The sequence below is a fragment of the Sapajus apella genome, unplaced genomic scaffold (assembly GCF_009761245.1).
Source record: "Sapajus apella isolate SASKATOON/1434 unplaced genomic scaffold, GSC_monkey_1.0 scaffold51, whole genome shotgun sequence".
Lineage (NCBI taxonomy): Eukaryota > Metazoa > Chordata > Mammalia > Primates > Cebidae > Sapajus > Sapajus apella.
Genome location: NW_022436991.1, coordinates 8,423,034 through 8,450,403, shown reverse-complemented (window position 1 = coordinate 8,450,403; position 27,370 = coordinate 8,423,034). Strand labels below are relative to the sequence as shown.

Below are 27,370 nucleotides of genomic sequence, written 5' to 3'. Positions count from 1 at the left end.
AAAAAATGAATTAATGGAATATAGGATTTGATAGGAAATTTGTTTTTCAGAAATAATTTTATTGCAAAAAAGGCAAAACAGGGGTAAAAACCACACCACTTAGCTGTTGATACCCAAAATGACAAATTTGAACATGCTTTTATCTTAAAAGCCACCAACAGTAATCTGGAACTATTTACCCTGATAGCCACTTAACCTTAATTTTAATAGTTTCTGATGCTTCTATACTCACTATATTCCTGTCTCCTTTAAAGCATCTAAAACAAAGATATCAGCAGATAATAAATACTTGTTGATTAATTCACTGAGAAAAACATAAGATAAACACTTAAGTAGAATGTTTTATTGACTTTAGGTCAGCTGGCAATAATTACCTGAATTTATGCCTTATTTTACTTCACTGGAAAAAAGACAAATGTTATATTAGAGACTTCTGACTTTCATGTATTTGCTTCTCTGGGCTGAGAATGTTCAGCTCTCTCCTGTAATGTGTGCTTCAGTATTACAACTCATCAGCAAAAGGTGTATGTCCCAAATTTCCGCTTGCTGCCATCGATTTTTTGCCAGAAACAAACTTCTTTGCGGCCTTTAAACAAACAAAAGACAAAGTTAACAAAAATATATTATCATCAAGCAGGTAAACTTATTTGCCATTTCAAGAATTTATGGATAGGACTTTTTTTTTTTGAGATGGAGTCTTGGCTGAGCGAGGTGGCTCATGCCTATAATCCCAGCATTTTGGGAGGCTGAGGTGGGTGGATCACGAGGTCAAGAGATTGAGACCATCCTGGCCAACATGGTGAAACCCCGTCTCTACTAAAAATACAAATTAGCTGGGATGGTGCTATGTGCCTGTAGCCCCAGCTACTCCGTAGGCTGAGGCAGGAGAATCGCTTGATCCTGGGAGGGGGAGGTTGCAGTAAGCTGAGATCATGCCACTGAACTCCAGCTTGGTGACAGAGACTGTCAAAAAAAAAAAAAAAAAAAAAAAAAAAAAGAAAACGGGAAAAGCCCACTTTGGATTGATTCTGTAGATCATGTGCTTATTAGGCACAGTAGGGAACACAGAGAAGTAGAAGTACAAGACATAGTCCTTGACCTGAAAACAGCTCAATCTTGTAGGGAACAGTAATATATGTGAAAAAAAATTAGTAAGAACAGGAGAATGTCTAGGCTGAGAAGAATAAAGAATATCTTAAGGTGCTAGATGGTGAAATACTGGTAGGATTGAAGAGGAAAAATAGCAAACTTCACTATTTAGGTTGGATCATATGAAATTGCCAATATTTGACTCTTCTTGAGTTGAATATGGTTTAACCTAATGGTAGTTTATTTGAAGGAGGAAGATACATACACCCGAGCTGACAAGGAAGCTCGCAGTGGATCATATGGGAATGTGCCCTCCTGCCTCCACATGAAGTAGACAGGCACCAAACATGAGAATAACATACTCAGCCCAGGGACGCCTAGGCATCCTTCTGAAATTGGATCATTAAGGTTAAGTTCTCTGTTGTCAAATCGTAAGTTTTCATTTGCTTACATTTATGATATCAGCATTAGCCACTGAATCAATCTGCTGAAGGACTGTGGATGGTGGCATGTAACAACCAGCAATTAGGGCCTGGGACCCGACTTCTTCTAGGAGACCCTCAGAAGACTCCACTGACATCAGGTATCCAGCTTTCAGCTTGTTCCTGTCCAATAAAAGGCAGAAGTCAGTTTTATAGAGCAAGGCAATTCTTTTTTTTATCTGGGTGGTGGGGGGCTATGAGTATCAAAGCTTTATTTAATAGATGCAGTAATAGCGTGCCTTCCTCTTCCTGAATTTCCCCAAGAATACCACTCCCTGTTCTGGAACATCACATTAAAACAGTAAGTCTGAAGGGAAGAAGTCTCTTCAGGGTTGCCGAAGTGCCCAATTGAGGGCCCACTTTGGCCTCCATTTGAGGGTCCATATGCTTCTACAGATTGGGGTGAGACAGCTGGAAAGCTCCCAAATTCTTCTCAAGGCCTCTGGATCTGGTTGTGCAATCTGGATCCTCTGCACGTCACCGGCAAGTCATAGCATGCTCTTTCTCCTGCTCACTGGCACAGTGAGGAAGATCTCTCTGCTGTCGGTGGGAGGGCTGCCATCCACTGAGATGGCAGTAAAAAATGCATTTAATACACCTAACGTATCAAACACCATAGCTTGGCCCAGCCTATCTCATGTGTGCTGAGAATATTTATAATAGCCTATAGTTGGGCAAAAATCATCTAACATCAAGCTCATTTTATAAGAAAGTGTTGATTACTTTAAAGTGTACTGCATATCACTAGCCTAGGAAAAGATCAAAATTCAAGGTATAGACATACACTACATAATGACATTTTTGGTCAATGATGGACTACATATATGATGGTGGTCCCGTTAAGATTATTAGGGAGCTGAAAAATTCCCATTAATGACAACATAATGTTGTAGTGCAATTTAAAAAATATAAATTGAGTGCAGCCTATGTTTACAGTGTTGAGCATCTACAGTACTGTACAGTAATGTTCTGGGCCTTCCCGTTTACTCACCACTCATGCAGTGACTCACTTGAAAGCAGGAGCTTTCAGTCCTGCTAGCTCCATTCATGGTAAATGTCCTATATTGGTATACCATTTTTAACTTTTGTACTGTATGTTTACTGTACCTTTCCTATGTTTAGATGCACAAACACCTAACCATTGTGTTACAACTGCCTAGAGTATTCAGTACTATAGTACATGCTATACAGGTCTGTAGCCCAGGAGCAATAGACTGTACCATACAGCCTATGTGTGTAGTAGGCTGTATCAGCTAGATTTGTGTAAGTACACTATGAAGTTCACACAGTGATGAAACCACCTAACACCACATTTCTCAGAACGTATCCCCATCACTATGTGACACACGACTGGAAGCTGAATTGCGATGGTTTTGCACCATAGTAAAGTTGAAAAATTGTAGCTGATCCATGGCAAGTTGGGGACACTGTGTATTGTAAGCCTACCTTCTGGCTGTTAGAGTGTGCAGACCAGGGGTCTTAAAAACCCTGTCAAAGCACGGTGTCAGGCCTGGAGTTGGTGTCACCACAGACAACTCTAACTGGCCCATGGCTAGGGCCACAGTGTTATAAAGGCCACAGTCTTGACCTTTTCCTTTTGCCTTTTTCTTGTATGAACTGGGTTCTCTTCTTGGATAGAGGATAACTTTTGATGTCTTTTGACAGTTTGAAGATTCTCATGTTTATTTTCTTCTTACACTATCATTTCACTTGTATTACCTTTTGAGTTTTGGCAGGTTTCGGGGGTGTGAATAGCTTCTTCTGTTTATTTCTCTGATATCCATTTCAGCTGTTGCTGCCTCTTTTAGGCCCTGTTTGTTTCCACCAAGGGTGAAGTAGAGTCAAGCCAGTTCCTCTTAGAAATAGGGCAATTTTAAGGTATGTGCCCCAAAACTCTTCAATGTGTTTTTGGTAGAGAAGCAAACTAACAACTTACCGCGCTAACGGTCTCCATTCTATTTCTTCAGTTCGCCAAGCACTGCACTGTTTACATTACTGTTTGGAAAGGTGTCAGTACAAAACTATACTGAAAACTCCACAGACTGTGTTTTGATTTTGGACTAGACCTTAGATCTAGGTAAAACTATTTTAATCTGAGGTTTTGATTAGTGAAGGAACTCCTGCCTCTTGCTGAGATTTGTCTCAGTAAGCACAGGCCATGATGGAAAAGGCAGGTGGGGAGGGTAATACAGGTCTTGTAAGCAGCAGCAGCTTAAATATGGGCACAAAAGCTCCACTTGAAATAAAACAAAATCCAATTCATAATCCTCCCAGAAACTTATTCCTTATAGACATGGTGTTTGATAAGACAGTTGAGTTATTTAAGCCTCAAAAAAAGATCATCCTTTAACACTCTATAGCAAGACTTCCATTTAAGAATAACTACAATTTAATGCTGCAATTTTACCACGTTGTCAGCTTAGCTAAAACATTATTTTACCTGCAATCAACTACCAAGAGGTTATTAGTGTGTTTCTGCAGCAATGACACCTCACTTTCTCTTTCACTATAGAAAGATTAAGAACCTTACAAGACAAGGTATCAACTCCATCAAAATGGCAGAAAACATATCTTGACATTAATAATAAAATTCTACTTTCTACATATTACCATACCTTATGAGAACTGTGTTACACTTATTAAGAAAATATATTTTCTCAAATAAATTAGAAAAATTGAGGTTTTTCTTAAGTAAATCCAGTTTTTCAATGTTGTCTCATAATGTTTTGTTTCTGGTACAATCAAGCAGCCCTGCATCCTATCAATTCTTGGTTCTATGTATACAATATTTAAGAAATTGTGTTGTGCTTATACAAGAGATGCAACTTTGTAGTGTGCTCAGCATAACAAAACTAACAATACTAACGGGAACAGAAGTGACTAAAAGCTTGTTCCATCCTTGGTTGTAATTCACCCTGTCATGCTTCCTCTGTGGGCAAATACTAAATGATCATAACCACCACTGGAGTTGCAAGATTCACATTTTGAATTGTCCTAAGTAAATGGAGTCAAACTTAAATGTCTTAAACTGCTGTATGAAAATGCAGATTGGCCGGGCGCGATGGCTCAAGCCTGTAATCCCAGCACTTTGGGAGGCCGAGGCGGGTGGATCACGAGGTCAAGAGATCGAGACCATCCTGGTCAACATGGTGAAACCCCGTCTCTACTAAAAATACAAAAAATTAGCTGGGCATGGTGGTGCGTGCCTGTAATCCCAGCTACTCAGGAGGCTGAGGCAGGAGAATTGCCTGAACCCAAGAGGCGGAGGTTGCGGTGAGCCGAGATCGCGCCATTGCACTCCAGCCTGGGTAAAATAAGTGAAAACCCCCCTCAAAAAAAAAAAAAAAAAAAAAAAAAAAGAAAATGCAGATTGATCTCTAACTTTGTCCCAAGTCTGTCTCTTTTAGTTAGAGAAAACCCCTGAACTACTAATGAATTAGGGGTGTTGTCAGCAATCTAGACAGTGGGGATTTATAAATTGTCAAATAGCAGACATGTATTTTAGTTGTCTTTCTTATCAAACAAAACAAAATCAGGTCTTTTTGGGGTATAAATTAGTAATGAAGAAAGAAACTATTGAATAGGTACTCTTATATACTAGTGGTGTGATTATAAACTGGTGTGATCTCTTTAGATTTGTGACTTAGAAATATATACTTTTTTAAATTTTATTTTAAAGAGACAGGGTCTTGCTCAGTTGCCCAGGCTGGAGTGCAGTGGCATGATCTTAGTTCACTGTAGCCTTAAACTCCTGGGCTCAAGCAATCCTCCCTCCTCAGCCTCCTAAGTAGCTGGGGCTATAGGCACACACCACCACATCTGGCTAGTTTTAAATATTTTTTTGTAAAGACAGAGTCTTGCCACATTACCCAGGCTGGTTGAACTCCTGGCCTCAAGCGATCCTCCTGCCCCAGCCTCCCAATGTCCTGGGATTATAGGTATGAGCAACTGTGCCTGGTCAAATATATTATTTAAACATATACACATACACCCACCCTAACATGGAGCCTTTCGTTATGGGAATCTACACCAAGAAAGTAATATGAAATACAAAAAGATTTTAAGCCCAAAGATATGTTTATAAATGCAGAAAATGCACAAGTGTATTTTTACACACCAATGAATATTGTTTAAATATTTAGTAATTTGAATCAATGGAAACATAGAATCATTGGTAGGGAATCAGATCATTTTTGTCTTTTATTTGTAATTTTCAAACTTCTATAAGTATGCTATTTAAATACGATAAAAAAGTATACAGATGGTCCCTAACTTATGATGGTTTGACTTATGATTGTTTGGCTTTATGACTGGCTTTATCAGGGTATTAAATGCATTTTCAGATTTCTCAGGATGTAACCCATGTAAATCAAGTAGCATCTGTATATACAGTATTAACAATTATGTTTAAAAATGCATGATCAATAAACCAAGAAAAATATAAACAACTATTCTCTAATTTTTGCAGGGATGAGGTCTTGCTATGTTGCCCAGGCTGGTCTCAAAGTCCTGGTCTCAAATGAACCACCTGCCTTGGCCTCCCAAAGTGCTGGGATTATAGGCATGAGCCACTGTGCCTGGCCAAAATGTTAACAATTGTATCTTTAGGTGGTAGGATATAGGTATATTTCCCTTTTTATGCTTTTCTGTACTTCTCAGTCCTTATGAGCATATATTATATCGTTATAATCTGAAAAGAATACAACTTTCAAATAACAAAAACATGAAACACAGTTAATACTGAGACTTACTTGGCAGTTTGGACATCTGTGTTGGACAGGTTTCCTTGAGCGATTGTTTTTACTTGATTATAGGCAGCCTTGATAACCTAGGACAGGTAAGTAAAAGTTGGTCATCTGTGGTCAGTAGCAGAGTCTCCTGCAGCACTGACATGCTCCTTTACTGAGCCAAAAACACAGACAAGGTTAGTTCCAGAGAAATAGCACAGTGTCCATGTGGAATGCTGTCATCACTATGGGTTTGTTATTCTTCCTCTATTCCATAAAGCAGCTGTTTGTACACAAGCCTCCTGCCCCAGCCTCCCAAGAAGCTGGGACCATGCTACCAGGCCTGGCATGGCTAATTTTTAAAATTTTTTTGTAGAGATGTGTGGGCTCCAGTGATCCTCCCACCTCAACCTCCCAAAATGTTGAGATTATTGGTGTAAGCCACCACACCCAGCAAACACATGGATTTCTAATCACCCATAAAGAATAAGCACCTTTAAAATTTCCCCAGACTCTCGCAGTGTCATGCCATTAATACTGCTATCTCCTACTATTCACTGAGAATAGTAATCCATACACAGCCAATTTGTAAGGTTTGTCCATAGTTGCCAAGCCAGAGTCAAGAAGGAAATCTGAATCTTTGTATGGTATTTTAAAAAAGAAACAAAGGATAAAGCTCCAGTGATGTGGGTACTTGGTAAATATTTGTTGAATAAATAAATCTGGTCATGATTTTCTCCATTCCAACGCTGGCACCACCCTGAATCTGCTACTTAGTTTTCCCCCGATCACCTAAATTCTAGGACCTCAGTTTCCCCTTCATTTTAGCTATCCATTTCCATAGCCACACCTCAGACTTGACCATAGCCTAGACTTGTCTACCTCTGCTCAGTTCCAAGATCCCAACCTCACTCTTTAATCTCACTATCCTTATTCTTCCATTTTATCAGGATCTCTAGTTCCTTGACTTGTCTAGTCTTTCAACTGATTAGGCCCCCTCTGGCTTCACTTCTCTATTTAGCCTAGATCCCTGAATCATCCTTTTCATCACTCTTGCCAATGCTCCCAACTCCCTTGCTATCTCCTCATACTTCTGACCTGCCTACTTTGCAGGATTCCAACCTGGGATTAACCGTAGTACCTACCTCCTCCATTTCTCCGTTAGGCTTGTGAATGCTATTGAAGAAAAATTACATTGACAGTGCTGACTGACTGTACTATGAATTTGTGGTTGCTGACTTCAAGGATATACGTACACTGCAGCAAATGCTCACTTTTCGTGTACCTCACTATTCGTTTGTCCCAAACTTCAGTATTTTCTTGAAACTTTCTTCCCTTCTCTGTCAAAACATGACTTAGCCTCCTATCTCACTGAGGAGGTACTTCCCCATCTTCCCAATATCTCCCAACATTAGCCTGTCCATAAGGCTAAAAGGGCCACTTGTGTAATGCATCTCACATATTCCTTTCTCAGACCTGATCATTTATAATTTTCTATCTCCAATATCTGCTATGATCTTTCTTTTTGTTTAGTATGAATGTCTCCTTCAACTTAATCTCAGTGTAAACTCTCCTAAAACAGCTTGCTCCTTGAATGTCTAAGCTCCACTAGCCCCACACCAACCTCTCATTTCTTACTTGTCATTCATTCCTTAATCACTACACATTTTAGCTAATTTCCACTACTCTAGTCAAAACTGTTAAGATCATCCATGATGTCCTAGTTTGCTAAAAGTACCAGACTTCTTAGTGGTAACCAATGTTATTTCATTACGGGTCAAAATGGTGTTAAACATTCTCTCTTTCCTAGCCTTCAAATATGTCAGTTTCTCTTTTTCTTTTTTTCCTGGGCCATTTTTCTTTGCCACTTGCTCCTTAGATGGTATTGTTTCCCAGAAACTGAGCTTTAGTTTTCTTTTCCTACAATCACTCATACACATCCCTGATTTCAACGCAATTTCTACATTGAAGACTTGCAAATAAACATCATAGCCTTTCCCTCTCCTGGGTTCTCAATTTGTAAGTCTCAGAGCCAAGGCAATGCAACTTGTCCAACCAGAACCAAAATATGAAGGAGGCAATTCTCTCCTCTTTCCTAGAGGCATTAGTATACCTGTGTAAATTTCCCTATAGCAGATAATGCTTCAATGATATCATAATATGCTGAGCTCTGCTAAGTCATTGCATTGCATTCAAACATTCCTTATTTTAACTAAAAACATGTTCATGGTGGGGGGAAAGAAACACTTGTTTATGAAACAAGTTTGGTGAGTTTGTAACTTACATCTCCTGCAGCTGTGGCCTGGGAGATAGTATAAATCCCAAAGAGTCCAGAATCTGAGTAACTGGCATTAAATGCAGAAACCTGAAATATAATGAGACTTTACTGTATAATAGTCTACCAGGTAAAACAGGACACAATTTCTCTAAGGTTGCCTAGAAAAAACTTGGATCTTCACAGTATAGCCAAAATAGATTAATATTTTACTTAACAGGGTCTGTCAAGAACTGAAGTATTCTGTATATAGGTTACCTCTTTCAGAACTGTTACGGCTTTGTTTTTTCATTTAAATCTTTCTAAAATGACTGCTCACTTTCCTTTATGCTGGGTATTTTTTAATCTTCTTTGGATGATTAAAGGTTAATGCAAACACTAATCTGCAAACATTATTATAATACAGATGGGCTTTTGCGTAAGGCAGACCTGGTTTCTTCTCTCTGCTGTCAGTGTGGACGTTTTCACCAATTTACTTTCACTTCTCTTATACAATCCAGTCAAAAAGAGAAAAATTTCTGCTTAGTGGTTATTATCCAGGTAGCAAGGATCTAGCCTCTGAATAACAGGGAAATTGCTATCGAGTCTGAGCAGAGCTTTTAGCTCCCTAGGGTGAACCTGATTTACAGTGTTTATGTGAGCCATTTACATAAAAACTACCTAAGTTCTTATTAAAAATACAAACTTTCAGATTCCTGAGATGGACCTACTGACTCAGATCCCTGTTGATGTGGCCTGGGAGCCCAGACTTTTAGTAAGTGTTCCGGTGATTGCTACGTACCTTAAATTTTGAAAACCACTGGGTCAGTCCATGTAAAGCCTAGGAATGGACTTCAATGTCTTTAATTATAATTCTGAGACCATCCTATTTATACTCTAAATTTCTGGCCAAGTTCTGAAGTAGGAATTTCTATTAAATTACTTCACTGGATTAGGATTAAACTCCAGCCACACAAAGCCATCACTAACAATCAGTGTTGAAAACAGAGGTGTGAAGAAAAGAAAACAGAGCTGACGATGAACAAAGAGAAACAAAATCTGGAGGAAATATAAAAAGCAGCAGCAAAATTTTAATTTAGGGCTAATTTAAGCTAATGGCTTTTGAACTGTGCTCCAGGGAACCCAAGGCTCTGTACAGAAGATTCGAAGGGTTTCACAGTCAAGTCTTTAAAATTTCTTTAAAAGCTACAACTTTTATGTTGTGCACCACAGGTGGAAAATCATATGGAAACAAAGGCCGCTATGCTGAATGAAAAAAAAGTTCAAAAACTACCACTTCAAGTGTTAAAGGAATAAAAACAAAAAGATCTTAATTTCCACTGTTAAGTGTCAAATGGCCAAACACTGACTGAAGCATAAATCAATATTTGCCATGTGCTCTAACAACTATAATCATAAACAATGCTCAATCTGACAACTTAGTCCATCTGTCACCTTTTAAAGGCGTATTACTGGAGGTCAGGTAGGATATTACATTGGGCAAACAATGCTTACTAATTAAATAATACCTTGTGGCCGAGCCCGGTGGCTCACACCTGTAATCCCAGCACTTTGGGAGGCCGAGGTGGGTGGATCACCTGAGGTTGGGAGTTCGAGACCAGCCTGACTAACATGGTGAAACCCCGTCTCTACTAAAAATACAAAATTAGCCAGGTGTGCTGGTGCATGCCTGCAATCTCTGCTACTCAGGAGTCTGAGTGAGGCAGGAGAATCGCTTGAACCCAGTAGGCAGAGGTTGCAGTGAGCCAAGATCACATCAGGCACTCTAGGCAACAAGGGCAAAACTCCATCTCAAAAAAGCAAAAACTTTGTTCGCTGACATTTTACATTATCCTTGCTCCAATAGCATTATTTGGAAAGCATTAGTACTTTTTCTTTTTTTAATATTTAATAATATCTACTTGACATCTGAAGCATTAGTACTTTTTTGTCATAAAAAGGCACCTTCTATTTCTATCTATCTATCTATCTATCTATCTATCTATCTATCTATCTATCTATAGATCGAGACAAAGTCTTGCTCTGTCATCCCCCAGGCTGGAGTACAGTGACGTGATCTCAACTCACTGCAACCTCTGCCTACCAGGTTTAAGCAATTCTCCTACCTCAGCCTCCCAAGTAGCTGGGATTACAGGCTCCTGCCACCAGGCCTGGCTAATTTTAGTAGAGATGGGGATTTCACCATGTGGGCCAGGCTGGCCTCAAACTCCTGAACTCAAGTGATCTGCCCACCTCGGACTCCCAGAGTGCTGGGATTACAGTCGTGAGCCACCACGCCCAGCCTCTCATTTTTCTTTTTAAATTTAATCTCAAGCTGAAGGAGTGAGTCTGTAAACAATTTCTTGGCATTCAGCTTGTACGCTTGGTTGGAAAACCAAGAACAGTGAGATTCAGGAAGTAGACACAAGAACAGTAGGGGACAGAAAAAAATCTAGACAAAAAGACTAGTTAGAATCTAAGGGAAAGTTTAATGTCTACAACTTTATTCTAAAGGGAACAGATGTGTGAATTCCCTTTATTTCTAAGCATTCAATTCCTCTTTCTATATTATTAATGACAAGTAAGAGACAAAGTAGAAAAGCCAGTGAGTTTTTGATAGACCCTCAAAGATACTAAAATCTCAAACTTGGCTATCTCTTCAATTGTACAAAGATTTTCTGTGTGTTTGTCTTACATTTTAAGAGTAGATTATGAGAATTACATTTTAAATACTGAAACTTTGAAAGCAAAAGGAGAGATATCAACTGTTCAGACTCACATCGAATGGCTGGTGAGTTGCCTTGGCAACAGCCTGGTACAGATGGCTGGTGGTGTTGCTGCCCCTCTTGATATGTGGCCCCGCACCGAGGACATGCTGAAGAACACTAAATGCATTTGCCTCTGCACTTCCTGCGGCAGCACTTTCTGCTACAAGAGCGGCATGGACAAGACTGTCTCCATTCTGTTCTCGGATTTCACCTGAGGCCATGTGAAGGACAGCGAAGAAAATGACTTGTTCACCACTGGTTTCATTCTTCAGTATTTCCTACAACATAGTATTAACCCACGAGCCTTTTCTGTGGCTCCGTGCTTTCCCATGCCATCCTATCCCCAAACACACAAAATGTATGCTTAAAATGTAACATCAAGCCATCCATTCTACACTGAGACTGTTCAGTAGTAAACATTCAGGCCTATTCCACCTCAACATGCTATTCTAGTGGGGAAACACCATTCTGATAAATTAACCCTAATAGAATTAAATGCTTACCTCCACGGTATTTGGCCTTTGCACCAGATAAACCAAGTCCACCTCTCATGTTGAGAAACTGTTCAGCAACTTGCTTTAGAACAGGATGACTCACACCTGTTTCAACAGAAGCAAAAACAAAGCTAGAACCAGAATTACTAAAACACAATCATAAAATTTTTTTCCTTGTTTTAAAAATATGATTATAAAATCCAAACATTACAGAAATAAACAATGAGTCTTCTTGCCATAATGCCACTCTCCCAAAGATACCCAATTACAGTTTATTATTATTAAACTATTTACTATATGCTTAGTATTACTATTCATCTAGAATTTTTTTTCTGTGCAGTTATTATCCTCAATTGCTTTATTTCTAAAATGTTTCATTCTATTGATATTGTTTCTTTTTTTTTTTTTTTTTTTTTTTTTTTTTTTTTTTTTTTTTTTTTTTGAGACAGAGTTTCGCTCTGTCATCCAGGCTGGAGTGCAGTGGTATGATCATGGCTCACTGCAATCTCCACCTCCCGGGTTTAAGCCACTGCATTCCAGCCTGGGCGACAGAGCAAGACTCTGTCTCAAAAAACAAAGAAGTTATACAAATGGCCAAAAAGCACATGAAAATATGTTCAATGTCATTTGTCATTAGGGAAATAAAAATCAAAACCACAATGACCACTTCCCACCCAGTAGGATGGTCATAATCAGAAAGACAGACAATAAGTGTAGGTAAGAATGTGGAGAAATTAAAACCTTTGTGCACTGCTTGTGGAAATGTAAAATGGTGCAGCTACTTGAGAAAACAGTCTGGCAGTTCCTCAAATGGTTAAACGGAGTTACCATATGTCCTGGCAATTCTATTCTTAGGTGTTACCAAAAGAACTAAAAATAGATGTCCTAAGAAAACTGTACACATGAATGTTTATATTTACAACAGCCGAAAGGTGGAAACAACCCAAATGTCAATCAATCAATAAACAAAATGTGGTAACAGAGTATTCTTGAGCCATAAAAGGAAATAAGACATTGACACATGCTACAGTATGGACCTTGAAAATGTTATGCAGATTAAGAAAAGCCAGTTACAAAAGGCCACATATTGTATGGCTCCATTTATATGAAATGTCCACAACAGTCAAAAGTTGATTATTGCTATTTAGGAGGCTGAGGTGGAAGGATCACTTGAGCCTAGGAATGTTCAAGGCAGTGAGCTATGATTGTGCCACTGTGCTTCAGCTCTTGGGCAACAGAATGAGACCTCCATCTCTTAAAAAAAAAAAAAAAAAAGAAAAAAGAAAGATTAGTGGATGCCACACAAGCAGGGGGAAGATGAGAATGGGGAGTGATTGCTAATGGGTATGGGGCCTTTTGGGATGATGAACAAGCTCTGAAATTAGGTAGTGGTAATAGCTGAATCTATTAAAAGCCACGGAACTATACACTCCAAAAGGGTGAATTTTATGGCACATGAATTATACCTCAAGCTGTTATTTGCAAAATAAAACAAAAAACATTACAATTGATATTCTCATGCAACTATTTTGTAAACTTGACCTAATGTTTCTGTAGGACAAATTCTTAAAAGTCACTAGGTCTATAAGTATAAACATTTAGAATTTTCTTTTTTGAGACAGAGTCGCGCTCTGTTGCCCAGGCTAGAGTGCAGTGGCACGATCTCGGCTCACTGCAGTCACTGTATCTTGGGTTCAAGTGATTCTCCTCCTCAGCCTCCCAAGTAGTTGGGATTACAGGCATGTGTCGTCATGCCTGGCTAATTTTTTTATTTTTAGTAGAGATGGGGTTTCACCATGTTGGCCAGGCCAGTCTTGAACTCCTGACCTCAGGTGATCTGCCCGCCTCGGCCTCCCAAAGCACTAGGATTATAGGCATGAGCCACTGGACCTAGCCTGGAATTTTAACAGATATATTCAAATAAATCTCCCAAAATGTTGTACTAGTTTACATTCCCACTAACAATTTGTGAGAATGCCTATTTCTTCATACCCTGGTCAATTCTGGGCAGTGTCAATCTTTTAATTTTGCCAATATCACAGTTTAAAATTTTCTTATTAGTGAGGCTGATCATTTAAAACAGATAGTTGGCTACACATATACATACATATTTCTCCCATGAACTGTCTATGCCCTCTGCCTGTTTTTCTAGTAAGCTACATTTCCTTTTAAAAAATAGTAAATGCTCTTTGAGAAATTCACCTTTGTCACTGGTTTGCAAGTATTGAAAAGAATTTACGGCCAGTGGTTTACGAATTTAAATGCTGGATTCTGCTTTCCAAAACAAATGACTAGCAACTAAAATCCTATCATATATTGCCTGTCTGGCATAAATAGTAGGCTGAAGTTTGCAAATTTTGTTCAATCCTATGTTCACGTAATTACAGCTTAAGGAATTGCTCTTAACGGAAGCAAACAGACAATACTTAACTTACCAAGTCCAATCAAAGCCATTCTTGCACTTGTGAAATGGTTCTGAACAAAGTAATGTAACTGAGGGAAGTTAAAAACACTTATTAGGTTATATTGGCATAAATATAAAAAGCTGTAAAAATGTAAAAGTACAGTTTGGAAGAAAATAAATACTTAGTCTTAAAAGCTGCTGTAATGAACTACATGGTACTAACTGAGCTGAATTACCCTGGGATTTTAATATAAAAACTATTGCTTAAAACAACTAGCACCTAATTGTGGTCATGGTTGCGCATCTCTGTGAATATAATGAAAACCACTGAATTGTGTGCACTTTAAATAGGTTGCTTAGTATGGTGAATTACATCTCAATAAAGCTGTTATTTAACAAAGGAATGAAAAGAGGCTGGGTACCTCCTCTGGTGTCACTTTTCCAATCCTATAGTCAGGACAATACAAGGGATTAGCCAAGGCATTCCGGTAAGCTGCTGCGTGCAAATTTTCAATGACATCTATGAGATAAGTAAAGAAACATTTAGGGAAATGCACTTTCAATAAAGAAAACAACATATTTAAAACCTAGAAAGCATCAAGCCTATACAAATTTGGTCATCTTCTGGCATTAAGAGGACTTGAAATTTATTATTATTTAATCTCTAGCAACTGCCAGTTTCTGCCAGTAGAATGTGCTGAGAAAAAATAAAAGAGATTACATAGCAGCAGCTTCTGTATACTGGAGTCCACCTAAACCACTTTTCTAATTTTAACCTAGCTGGTATCCCCTGGAAGGTATACTGGCCTAGGTTTCGGGAAGTCCCCATCTAGTTATGGTTCTGCTGCCATCTTGCCATGTGACACGGTACAAGTCATTTAGTCTGGATCTTACTTACTCCTAGGTTTCCTTTCTAGGTATAAGGAGGTTGTCAGGCAGCTTTTGGGGGACCAATGCGAGCTTCCACCAGGACTTACTCCTCCTTTGTGCTTGGTGCTTTCCCTGCTTCAATGCCTTTTTGCCTGCAGTGTTCCTTTACTTGCCCATTATCTGGCAACCTCCCTATTCGAGGCACTGTGCTAGGTGCTCGAAATACAGAGATGTGGTATATACAATGCCTGCCCTCAAATTTTAAGATGAAAATCTGAAATAAAGTATTATGGGTGCAATGTCAGCAGTGTGTCAAAAGTCCAGTAGAGGCATAAGGGAAGGGCAGTGGGAATTAGAAAACAATTAATACAAGTAATATGTGGGATCCATTTTACAGAATGAATAGGTGTTTCCCAGGGGAAATCATTTGGGAACAGCATTTTAGGTATAGGAAGCAGACAAGGCAAAGTCATTAAGTATAATAGTAATTAGATTCAAATGGGAATTGCAGCTGGGGGAAGAGGGTAGAGCACAAAGTAAGACAAGTAGGCTGGGGTAACATCATGCAAGGCCATATACATATATGCTGTTTGGACTTTGTCCCACAGATAATAAGAAGGCTTACTTTCATGTCAGAAGGATCACTATAATGGCAGTGTGGGAGATGGACTCAAGATGTAAACCTGGAGGCAGACGCCAGCCAGGAGACCACACAGTCACTGTTCAGGCAGAATGGATGTGGGCTGGTGCCTCACTGCTGTCAGTGGGGAAGAAGCCACTGTGGATACACAGGTCATCTTTTCTAAAATTGTACCATTCTATCTATTTCTTCAGCAGAAATTCTGAGCAACAAAGATCATGCTCCTGTGACACCAAGCATCATCATGAAATAACATCAGGCCTGCATGCGGAGGGGAGCCTGTCCCATGCTGAGCCCCTGAACTGACCTATTTCTGCACTTGCTGCATATTTCTGTTTCCACCAGAAGTTGTATGACTCCAAAGAGTCAACAGCAGTTGTTTACAGACTTGTTTTACCAGTTGTACTCATCAAGATTATATAACAAGATGTTATATAAACATAAAACATAAACGCAAAAAAAGATTCCTATTTAAAAAAATTAAGTTACTTACTTTGGAAAGACTCAATAGGAGATGGCTAAACAATAACAGCAATACAACAGTAAGCAATAATAGTAGCAGCAGTGGCAATAAACTGCTGCAGGATTTGATGTAAGCAAAAACAACTCTTAAAAATCAGTGGGGGCCAGGCATGGGGGATTATGCCTGTAATCCCAGCACTTGAGGAAGCTGAGGTGGAAGGATTACTTCAGCCCAGGAGTTTGAGACCAACCTAGGCAATATAGTGAGACCCTATCTCTATAAAAAAATAAAAATAAAAATTAGCATGGTGTGGTGGCATGTGCCTGTAGTCCCAGCTACTTAGGAGACTGAGGTGGGCAGATCACCTGAGTCCAGAAGGTTGAGCCTGCAGTGAGATCGTGCCACCACACTCCAGCCTGGGCAATAAGCAAGACCCTGTCTCAAAAACAAAGAAACAAAAACAAAACATTCGGAAGAAAACAGGAAGAAGTTCTAGGATCCTACAAACAATTTACTTACCATCAAACATGAAAAATGATTTGTTTAGAAACAAAAGAATAATGTATCTAAATAAATTTTTGAAAAAGATATTTTCAAATTCAAGTAGTAAAAAATTTGGCCAGGCATGGTGGCTCATACCTGTAACTGAAGCACTTTGGAAGGCTGAGGTGGGTGGATCACTTGAGGCCAGGAGTTTGAGACCAGCCTGGCCAACATGGCAAAACCCTGTTTCTACTAAAAATAGAAAAAATTAGCCAGGTGTGGTGGTGCATGCCTATAATTCCAGCTGCCAGGGAGGCTGAGGCAGAACTCCTTGAACTCAGGAGGCGGAGGTTGCAGTGAAGCAAGATTGTGCCACCGTACTCCAGCCTGGGTGACGAATGAGACTGTCTCAAAAAAAAAAAATAGATAAAAATTTTGAGAGCATTTTTTTCCTTCTACAAATTGATATTCTAAAAAAGCCAGTGTGTTAGAAACAACTGAATGTGATCTGGAAATGTACTTACGAGTCTGTGGATTCTGAAAGGCCACAGCCTTGTCAATCTTTAGCTGAGGCTGAATGTCACCTACTTCCCAGTGACGAAATTCTGGTGATGTGGTGACATTGAGCAGGAACTCCATTAGAATATCACTGCAGAAGACATTGAGACAAGAATTACGAGTCAAAAATGTAAAACCAACATTTGAGATTCTATATAGCTGTAATGCTCTCAAAATGAAACTTTAGGCCTTGTAATAAGCACAGTGTTTATGAGCAGTTTATGAATAATAATCCAAAACGGAAGTCAGAGGTCACAATGATGCATTACAAAGGCCAGAAGTGAGCAGCTTAGTATTTCTTTTAAAGCAGAAGTCCTAAACACACACGGGTACTTACATATCACCCCGCAGGCATTCCACAGTGTAAGCCATGTTTTCCCTTGTTGCAGTCACACTGAATTGAAAAATATAAACTACAGTAAATAATCTGAATCACAATAGTGAGATTTCCCTTATAATCTTATCAACCAATTCCTTTGCAAAGAAAATTTCTGAATTATAAATGGTGTGAACAATAATTTAACAAAGCCACACAGATTCATCAACTAAAATTTAAATTTTTTTTAAAAAACTGCAAATAGTTCAACCTTAAAAGGAGTGAAATCAGTCACGTTACAACACAGACGAACCCTGAAGACATTATTCTAAGTACAATAAGCCAGTCACAAAGGGACAAATACTGTATGATTCTACTTATGAGGTACCCGGAGTAGTCGAATTTACAGAAATAGAAAAGAGAATGGCAGTTGCCAGAGGCTGAGGGAAGAGAGAGAATGAGGAGCTATTGTTTAACAGGTATAGAGTTTCAGGTGAGATAAGACAGGAATGTTTTAGAGATAAATAAATGTTGGTGAAGGTTACCAAATGCCACTTAACTGCACACTTAGGAAATGATAACTTTGGGCCAGGCACAGTGGCTCGTGCCTGTAAACCTAGCGCTTTCGGAGGCTGAGGCGGGCGAATCACTTGAGGTCAGGTGCTCGAAAGCAGCCTAGCTAATAGGGTGAAACCCCATCTCTACTAAAAACACAAAAACTAGCCAGGCGTGGTAGTTCACGCCTGTAGTCCCAGCTACTTGGGAGGCTGAGGCAGGAGAATCACTTGAACCCAGGAAGCAGAGGTTACAGTGAGCCGAGATCATGCCGCTGCAATCCAGCCTGGGCAACACAGTGAGACTGTCTCAAAAAAAAAAGAAAGAAAATTATAAATTTTATGTTATATACATTTGACCACAATTTTTTAAAATGCCAAATATAGTTGAAGGTCTTTTCATACCCTTCCAAGGCCAATGCCCTACTCTCTCCCACTCTGGAAACCACAATCCTGAGCACTACAGTATTGTTCTGCTTTAAAAATTCTAACACCTTAAAGAAATCTTGAATCTTGCTTGTTCACACACTATTTTCCCCTTCAGTTGTGCTACGTTGATGTATAGATCTAGTTCATTCCATAATGGCTGTGTAGTAGTCCCATCACGACTCTGTCATACTTTGCCGTTTTCCTAAAGATAGTTTCTGGTCTTTATAAAGAATACCTTTGCACATGTGAGTAAAAACTGTGGGGTTTTTCAATATTACTAGATATTCCTTGATTCTTTCCAAAGTGGTGATATCAATTTATACTCCTATTGGCAGAATGAGAGAGTCTCTATCATCTTTATCACTGACAACGCAATATATAGAAAATCTGGGCTAGGTGTGGTGGTTCACATTTGTAATGCCAGCACTTTGCGCTGAGGTGAGAGGATCACCTGAGTCCAGGAGTTCAAGACCAGTCTGGGCAACATAGTGAGATCCTCATCTGCACAAAAAAATAAAAAATTAGCTGGGCATGGTGGCCTGTGCCTGCAGTCCTAGCTACTTGGGAGGCTGAGGGAGAAGGATTGCTTGGGCCCAGGAGTTCGAGGCTGCAATAAGTTATGCCTGCACCACTGCACTCTAGCCTGGGCAACACAGCAAGGCCCTGTCTCAAATAAATAAAAAGAAATGCTGTTTCTGTCCTGACTGTTCCACTGATCAGCTGTTCCCCAAGTCTCTCTCTCTTTGGGCCTTCCTACTCCTGAGACACAATATTGAAATTAGGCCAATTAATAACCCTACAATGGCCTCTAAGTATACAAGTGAAACAGAGTGTCTCATGTCTCACTTTAAAGTAGAAGCTAGAAGTGATTAAGCTTCTGAGGAAGTAAGGAAGGTGTGTTAGAAACTGAGACAGGTCAAAAGCTAGGCCTTCTGCACCAGTCCAGTTCTTGAAGAAAGCTAAAAGTGGTACTCCACTAAACACATGAATGATATGAAAGTCAAACAGCCTTATTGCTGATAATAGAGTTTTAGCGGTCTGGACAGATCAAACTGCATCCCCTTAAGTCAAAGCCTAGTCCAGAGCAATGCCCTAATTCTCTTCAATTATATGAACGCTGAGAGAGGTGAGGTACAGAAGGAAAGTCTGAAGCTAGCAGAGGTTAGTTCATGAGGTTTCAGAAGTCATTTTCTTGGCCGGGCGCGGTGGCTCAAGCCTGTAATCCCAGCACTTTGGGAGGCCGAGGCGGGTGGATCACGAGGTCAAGAGATCGAGACCATCCTGGTCAACATGGTGAAACCCCGTCGCTACTAAAAATACAAAACATTAGCTGGGCATGGTGGCACGTGCCTGTAATCCCAGCTACTCAGGAGGCTGAGGCAGGAGAATTGCCTGAACCCAGGAGGCAGAGGTTGCGGTGAGCCGAGATCGCGCCATTGCACTCCAGCCTGGGTAACATGAGTGAAACTCCGTCTCAAAAAAATAAATAAATAAAAATAAAAATTAAAAAAAAAAGAAAAGAAGTCATTTTCTTAACATAAAAGTTCAAAATGAACCAGCAAATGCCGATATAGAAGGTGCAACAAGTTATCCAGAAAATCTAGGTAAGATCATTGATGAAGATGGCTACACTAAACCACAGATTTTCAATGTTGACAAAACAGCTTTACATGGGAAGAGGATGCTGTCCAGGACAGCTAGAGAAGTCAATGCCTGGTTTCAAAGCTTCAAAGGACAGGCTGACTCTCGTTAGGGGACTAATGCAGCTGGTGACTTCAGGTTGACATCATTTACCATTCTCAAAATCCTAGGGTCCTTAAGAATTATGCTAAATCTACTCTGCTTGTGCACTGTAAATGGGACAAAAAAGCCTGGATGATAGTACATGTGTTTATAGCATGGGTGCTGAATATTTTAAGCCCACTGCTCAGAAAAAAGATTCCTTTTAAAATATCACTGCTCACTGACAGTGCATTTAATCACCCAAGAGCTCTGATGCAGATGTACATGGAGATTAATATTGTTTTCATGTCTGCTAACACAACATCCATTCTGCAGCCTATGGATCAAGAAGTAATTTTTACTTTCAAGTCTCATTATTCAATAAATACATTTTGTAAGGCTATTGCTACCACAGATAGTGAAAACACTGACGGATCCTGGCAAAGTAAATTAAAAATTTTCTGGAAAGGATTCACCATTCTAGATGCTATTAAGAACATCTGTGACTCCTGGGAGGATGTCAAAGTATCAACGTTAATTAACAGGAGTTTGGAAGAAGCTGATTCCAACTCTCATGGACGACTATGAGAGGCAAGACTTCAGAGGAGGAAGAGACCGCAAATATGGTGGGAATCGCAAGAGAACTAGAAGTGGGGCCAGAAGATGTGACTGAAGGGCTGCAATCTTATGATAAAACTTGGAACAGATGAGGAGTTGCTTCTTATGGATGAGCCAATAAAGTGGTTTACTGAGACACAATCAACTCCTAGTTGAAAATGCTGTGAACACTGTTGAAATGACAACAAAGAATATTAAATAATCTTGGCTGATAAAAAAGTGGTAGGGTTTGAGACTACTGACTCTAATTTTGAAAAGTTCTGTGGGTAAAAGGCTAAAAACAGCATCTTATGCTACAGAGAAATCTTTCATAAAAGGAAGAGTCAATCAATGCAGCTAATTTCACTGTTAACTGATTTAAGAAATTGTCAGTCAGCCCCATCTTCGGCAACGATCACCTTGATCAGTCAGCAGTCATTAACATGGAGGCAAGACCTTCCACCAGCAGAAAGATTATGACTTGCTAAAGATTCAGTTAATTGTTAACATTTTTAAAGTAATAAAATATTTTAAAATTAAGGCTATAAAATTTTTTTCAAGACAAAATGCTAATTGTACACTTAGTAGACTACCATACAGTGTAAACATAACTTTTAAATGTCCTGGGAAACCACAAAATCCATATGACTTGCTTTCCTGCGATATTCCCTTTATTGTGGTGGTCTGGAACAGAACCTACAACGTCTCTGAGGTATGCCTGTACACTGTAGATATCTACTCCCAGGCAGTTACTTAAAATTCTACTTTAAGACATAAAGATTTGTTTTACATTTTGATGTAGTCAAATTCATCCGTTTTTTTCCTTCTTGTGTTGCTTAAGAAATCCTCAACCTCTTGATAACAGAGAAAAGTTCCCTTACAATGGAGTATATTCTGGCATTTTCACTATTTTCTATTACTTATTTAACAAACCTTAATAAACCACCAGTTGCTTCAATTCCACGGGTTATCTTGAAAGATGAAGCTCCCTTAGTCGTCTTGAAAAAGAAAAGAATGATTATCTTTGTAGTTTTTCAATGCCAAGTTTGCCAAACATCACACTTGATCATCTGTTGTCTGTTATGAGCAGCCTTAAAAAGAATTTTACTAAATTCTTGCATCCTTTTAAGAAATAAAACAAGCCTCAACAAAAAGCTTAAGTATAGATTTTTATATCAAGTACATTTATGTAAAATTTCCTGTGTCAAATACATGCTTACTGGATTCACTAGTCTATTCTGAAAGAGACTTGCATATGGGAAAAAGAGTTAATTGTCTTTCAATTTATGACACTTTGTTTTAAAAATTTGTTTACTGATTTCTTATGCTCTAACAGCAACATTCATATGGATACTAATTTAGTACTTCTCTGTGGCAAATATCTTTTAATTTCTCATTTTACATTAGGGGAGTGTACTGGGTTAAACAGTGTTCCCCCCAAATTTATGTCCAGCCAGAATGTGTGAATGTGACTTTATTTGGTAATAAGGTCTCTGCAGATTTAAGTATTTGAGATGACATCATATTGGATTACGGTGGGCACTAAATCTCATATGACTGGTATCCTTATCAGGAGGAAATGTGGACACAGATAGAAGGCCACGTGATAACAGAGGCAAAGACTGCAGTGATGCAGCTGCAGGCCAAGGAACATGAAGGGCTGTGGGCAACTGCCAGAACCTAGGAAAACGCAGGGGAGGATTTCTGCCTTCCTCGAATTTTTAGAGGGATCACAGCCCTGCGGGTATCTTGGCTTGACTGAGACACCTTGACTTTGACTACTAGCCTCTAGAACTGTGAGAGGATAAATTTATTTGGTTTAAGTCACCCGGTCCGTGGTAATTTGTTATGGCAGGTCAAGGAAGCAAAAATAAAGACACTGACTTTAGTTTTCCTTTTTCATAGGACCAAGATACTACAGCATTTGCAAACACTTGAAGTAGTGAAGATACTCACCAGACCAGATGAAAGACGCAGCAAATGAGTGGTTCCTAAATTGTTAGAGTCCTCATATCTACAGCCTGCTTTAATGAACAAACCAATTCTTGATACAGGAGCGTAGTTTTCCAAAGAAGCAATCACCAAACCATTTGGTAACTTGGTAAACTGTATTTAAAATAAAGTAGAGATATAACGAATGTATTCATATTACCAAGGAGAGTAAGGCATGTAGGGGTTCCAGCGAGCAAGTCAGTGGGACTAACCTCAAGGTCCTGAGGTTGTGGTGGTGCTCCTGCAGGCGCAGCTGTGGCTTTAACTTTGGGAGCAACTTTGAGAGAATAAAATCTCTAAACACAAAAAAACACAGGTTACACACATGTCTCACAAGAACAGTACTCTATATAAAAGCATGGTACCTTAGTGTACCCAAGTGACAGAGGGTGTTTGGGTATTAAAGGAGCAATAACCACCTCCATGGGAGGATTCAGCTGCGTAACTTTTTTTTTAATGACAGAGCATCACTGCAACCTCCGCTTCCTGGGTTCAAGCCATTCTCCTGCTTCAGCCTCCTGAGCAGCTGGGACTACAGGTGAGTGTCACCATGTCCAGCTAATTTTTTTTCGTATTTCTTAGTAGAGACAGGGTTTCACTATGTTGGCCAAGCTGGTAACTCCTGACCTCAAGTGATCTGCTGCCTCAGCCTCCCAAAGTGTTGGGATTACAGGCGTGAACCACTGCACCCAGCCTAGCTGCATAACTTATTATGGACTTACTAATTCACCAGTTTCCCCAAGCCATTCTTAAACCTCTATTTATTCCTGTATTTATAAGAGTTCTTGATGCTCATTTTTATGATACAGAGAATCACTGTATTTTCTTTTACCTTTCAGTTACCTTATTAAAGTTTCATAGTTCTTTGTAGCTTCTAATGCTTTGGCATTTTTTAAGAAAGTGTCAGATCACCACATCCACAACATTTTTTTCTTTCTTTTTTTTTTTTTGAGAAGGAGTTTCACTCTTGCAGTGAGCCGGGAGATGGATGTTGCAGTGAGCCGAGCAGTGGTGCGATCCCGGCTCACTGCGACATCTGCCTCACAGGTTGAAGTGATTCTCCTGTCTCAGTCTCCCGAGTAGCTGGGATTACAGGTGCATGCTGCCAGGCCTGGCTAATTTTTTGTATTTTAGTAGAGACGGGGTTTCACCATGTTGCTCAGGCTGGTCTCACACTCCTCAGCTCAAGCAATCCACCTGCCTCGGCCTCCCAAAGTGCTAGTATTACAGGCGTGAGCTGAGCCACTGGGCCTGGCCTTTTATAGGTTTCAGCTTCTTGCTTCCCTTATCTGCCCAATGAGTCTCACCTGTTTAGTCTATTTTCCAATTGAAATTGTTTCATCTTCTTAATCATCTTAGTAACCTTTAAAAAAGACAAAGTGTATACCAACTTCCGCCGAGCCCTCAATATTTTCCATTTTATCTTCACTCTGTTGTGTGCTGTATTAAGACCACACGCCTTTTTGACTAAATAAAGTATTTATGACATGTATGTCATCCTGAGATTAACAATGGCTTCATCCACAGCAGATTCTCAACATATAAATTGCAGTTTACTGGTACACTAAAAGGGTTCCTTTAAATATTAGACAATGGACCCAAAATGCACTCATTTTATTCAGTTTGGGCAAATGTTACACAATGCCATAAAAATCGTTCTGATTATGACTGAAGTTCAAGAGGTTACTAGAGGAGATTATGAATGAATAAAACTTAGTGCTCCCAAGACCCAATGAACACCTCGCTGGAGTTTCCCAAGCGTCCCCACACAGGCTGCGATGCCTCCACTCTGTGCTGTCTACAAGGCTGTTTGTTGTACATCTAGCATGAATGCTGTACTAGGTTGGCTGTTGGTTATCATTTGCTTTTAGTACTGCTTTTCAGTTATGAATTACAATTAGCTTTGCTTTATCATCATCAATTTAGTTTGCTGGGTATGGTATAGTTAACTCTCTTTGTTATTTTGGGCTGATTTTCCAAAAAGTAAACTTTAAGATATATGGGCATAGCAATTCAAATATGAATAATCTATAGCTCTGTTACCAAGTGAGATTTTAGGTGTTTTCCAACCAAATGTGCCCAGTTAGTGACATCTGGTTAGTGTTTTTGAGATGGAGTCTCGCTCTGTCACCCAGGCTGGAGTGCAGTGGTGCGATCTCGGCCCACTGCAACCTCCACCTCCCGGGCTCAAGCAATTCTCCTGCCTCAGCCTCCCTAGTAGCTGGGATTACAGGCGTGCACCATCACCCCTGGCTAATTTTTGTATTTTTGGTAGAGACGGGGGTTTCACCTTGTTGGCCAGGCTGCTCTCGAACTCCTGACCTCAAATGATCCACCCACCTCGACCTCCCAAAGTGCTGGGATTACAGGCCTGAGCCACTCCGCCCGGCCTTGCTTTCAAGTTGACTGCAATTTGTTTACTTTGGGCCTCTCCAACGGTTTTCTCTGAGCTTTTCCTATCGCAAAACAGAGTGGAGAAGGAAATTTTGGGGTCTTTAGCCAATTTAACCGTGCTGCCCTCAAAGGGCAGCTAATCACTGGTTTGTCTAAGTATACCAGTTAGGTTAATGCAAATACAGCCTAAATTTATATAACCACAGTACATTTATGTAAACATAAAGCATAAGAACATTCCATGCCCATGTCTGGTCTTCTGCATCTCCCTCTAGGGGGTTTTCTCAACACAGGTACTACTATTGGCACTTGGGGCTAGATAATTCTTTGTTGTAAGGTGATGTTTAGCAGCCTCCCCGGCCTCTCGATGTCAACAGCAACCTCCTTACAAGTTGTTACAACTAAATATTTCTCCAGACATTGCCACCGTTTCCCCGCGGGCATACTGTCCCTCGCTATAATTTTTTTTCAAGTGTTCCCTCTTACCCCTCTTAATAACCACTGTTCCACAGTAATATAACCCTGATGTGTGAGATTTCCCCAAGTGACAGCTATGTTTAATTTAGGCTTGAAGGGGGAAACTTAAGTAAGGAGCTTTCGAGGACAGAGACGTCTTGGAGGAACCGTCTAGCATACGATCAAGGAGAGCAACGTTAGACTACTAAGACACCGTAATAATTAACAACGCAGTTCCAGACACTGTGATGAGTATTACATTTGCATTAGTTCCTTTCTGGTACTTTTACTCGCTGGGGAAACTGATGCTCCCTGATAAACCAAGGAGCGGAGGCCGCAGTGGATAAAATGAAGGTGGGGGGCTAAGTCTGCACCGTCCTCCCGCTTCCCCGGGTTTCACAGTCTCTCCAGCACTTGAGTGCCGGGGTGACCTTCAGAAGTCTCTCCAGGGAGTCGTTTCAACTCCGCTCTCAGGTCCTGCCCCTCTCTTCAGGTTTCCCGATGTTAGGTCTCTTGCTCACAGCACGAGCTGGGCCTCCAAAGCCAGACCCAGTCTGCAGCCCAGTAGGCCCGCAGGGTTCAGATGAAGGGCAGACAGAAGACCAAGGTCCAGTACCCCAGACTAGGCACTTCCACCTCGTATCACCTTGCTGACACACTCCTCCCCAGCCTGTTCCCAAACCCGCCACCTGAGCTCACCGAGAGGGACCCAGCTCTGGTTAGTAGCTTCATGATTCAAGACGGTTCTGACCCACGGTCACTGCCGGATTATAGGAAAGCAAGATGGTGGCGGAGGCCGGGAGTTTCCCAGCGTTCCCCGCGAACGCTTTTCTCACGCCCTCTTTATTAGGCGTACTCTCTATACTGCCGCGCTCTACTGCTCCCCGAGGAAGATTGGACCAGTCCAATTCCTCCAAGACTTAGAATAGGGAGACGCACAATTTCCCAATAAATATGCAGAAGATAACGTACGTCACTGCTTTTCGGGTTCTTTTTCTGGCCTGAATATTCAGTATCACCCTTTTGCTAAGAACATCTGCCGCAGCCAGTCATAACTGCCCCCTCAGCCTTGGGCTCTTCTGCTCGGGATTGACCAATGGGACGCGCCTCTCCCGGGACTCCGCGGGCGCCTTCCGGGCTGACACCTGCACGGTGGGTCCTGGGCCCTGGGCTTCCCCGTCTCTGGACACTGGGGACTTCAGGAGGTTCTTGCCTCTCCGCCTCTCTGCGGAGGTCCTGGGCATCGAATTCCAGCTTAATTGCCTCTTTATGGGTGAAGTCCTTCCTGGATCTTTAGCTCCGTGAGACAGGGGCCTTGTTCAACTTATTCGCCGTAGTGTCTCCCAGAGCAGGCCCGGGACACACCGGGAGAGTCCGCAACCTGGGGGAATCGTCACAAGGTCTCTACTTGTGGAATTTACGTCCGAAGCTGGGGCTACATAGAACATAAAAACTTAACTGTAGTTTTTGTGTGAGGAAAGTAGAAATGTTTTGGATAGTAGGTGTGTATGTGAGCCGAAACCGGCAGTTGGAGAAAGGCAGTCAGGTGACAGCGTTCTCTGCGGTCCTCAGTGAGTGTTAACCCAGAAAGTGCCTTGGGCCCGCACGGTGCTAACGCGGGAGGCGTGGTCCCTGCCCTTCAGGGACCTGCAGTTTCGTACCTTGCTACGTTGCGTGG

At 40.5% G+C, this 27,370-nt stretch overlaps 1 protein-coding gene across 1 annotated transcript; it reads right to left on the bottom strand.

The window, feature by feature from the left end:
- Positions 1-38: 38 nt before the first annotated feature.
- LOC116526541 (cytochrome b-c1 complex subunit 2, mitochondrial) lies at positions 39-26,778 on the bottom strand. Its single transcript, XM_032242902.1, has 14 exons — positions 26,392-26,778; positions 23,055-23,138; positions 22,807-22,956; positions 21,784-21,848; positions 17,570-17,626; positions 17,199-17,323; positions 14,641-14,738; positions 14,250-14,307; positions 11,824-11,919; positions 11,332-11,531; positions 8,583-8,663; positions 6,323-6,399; positions 1,541-1,694; positions 39-586 (listed from the first exon to the last, which is right to left on the bottom strand). Exons 1-14 carry the CDS (start codon positions 26,422-26,424, stop codon positions 503-505), a joined length of 1,362 nt encoding a protein of 453 aa, XP_032098793.1. The 5' UTR covers positions 26,425-26,778; the 3' UTR covers positions 39-502.
- Between the last annotated feature and the right edge of the window lie 592 nt (positions 26,779-27,370).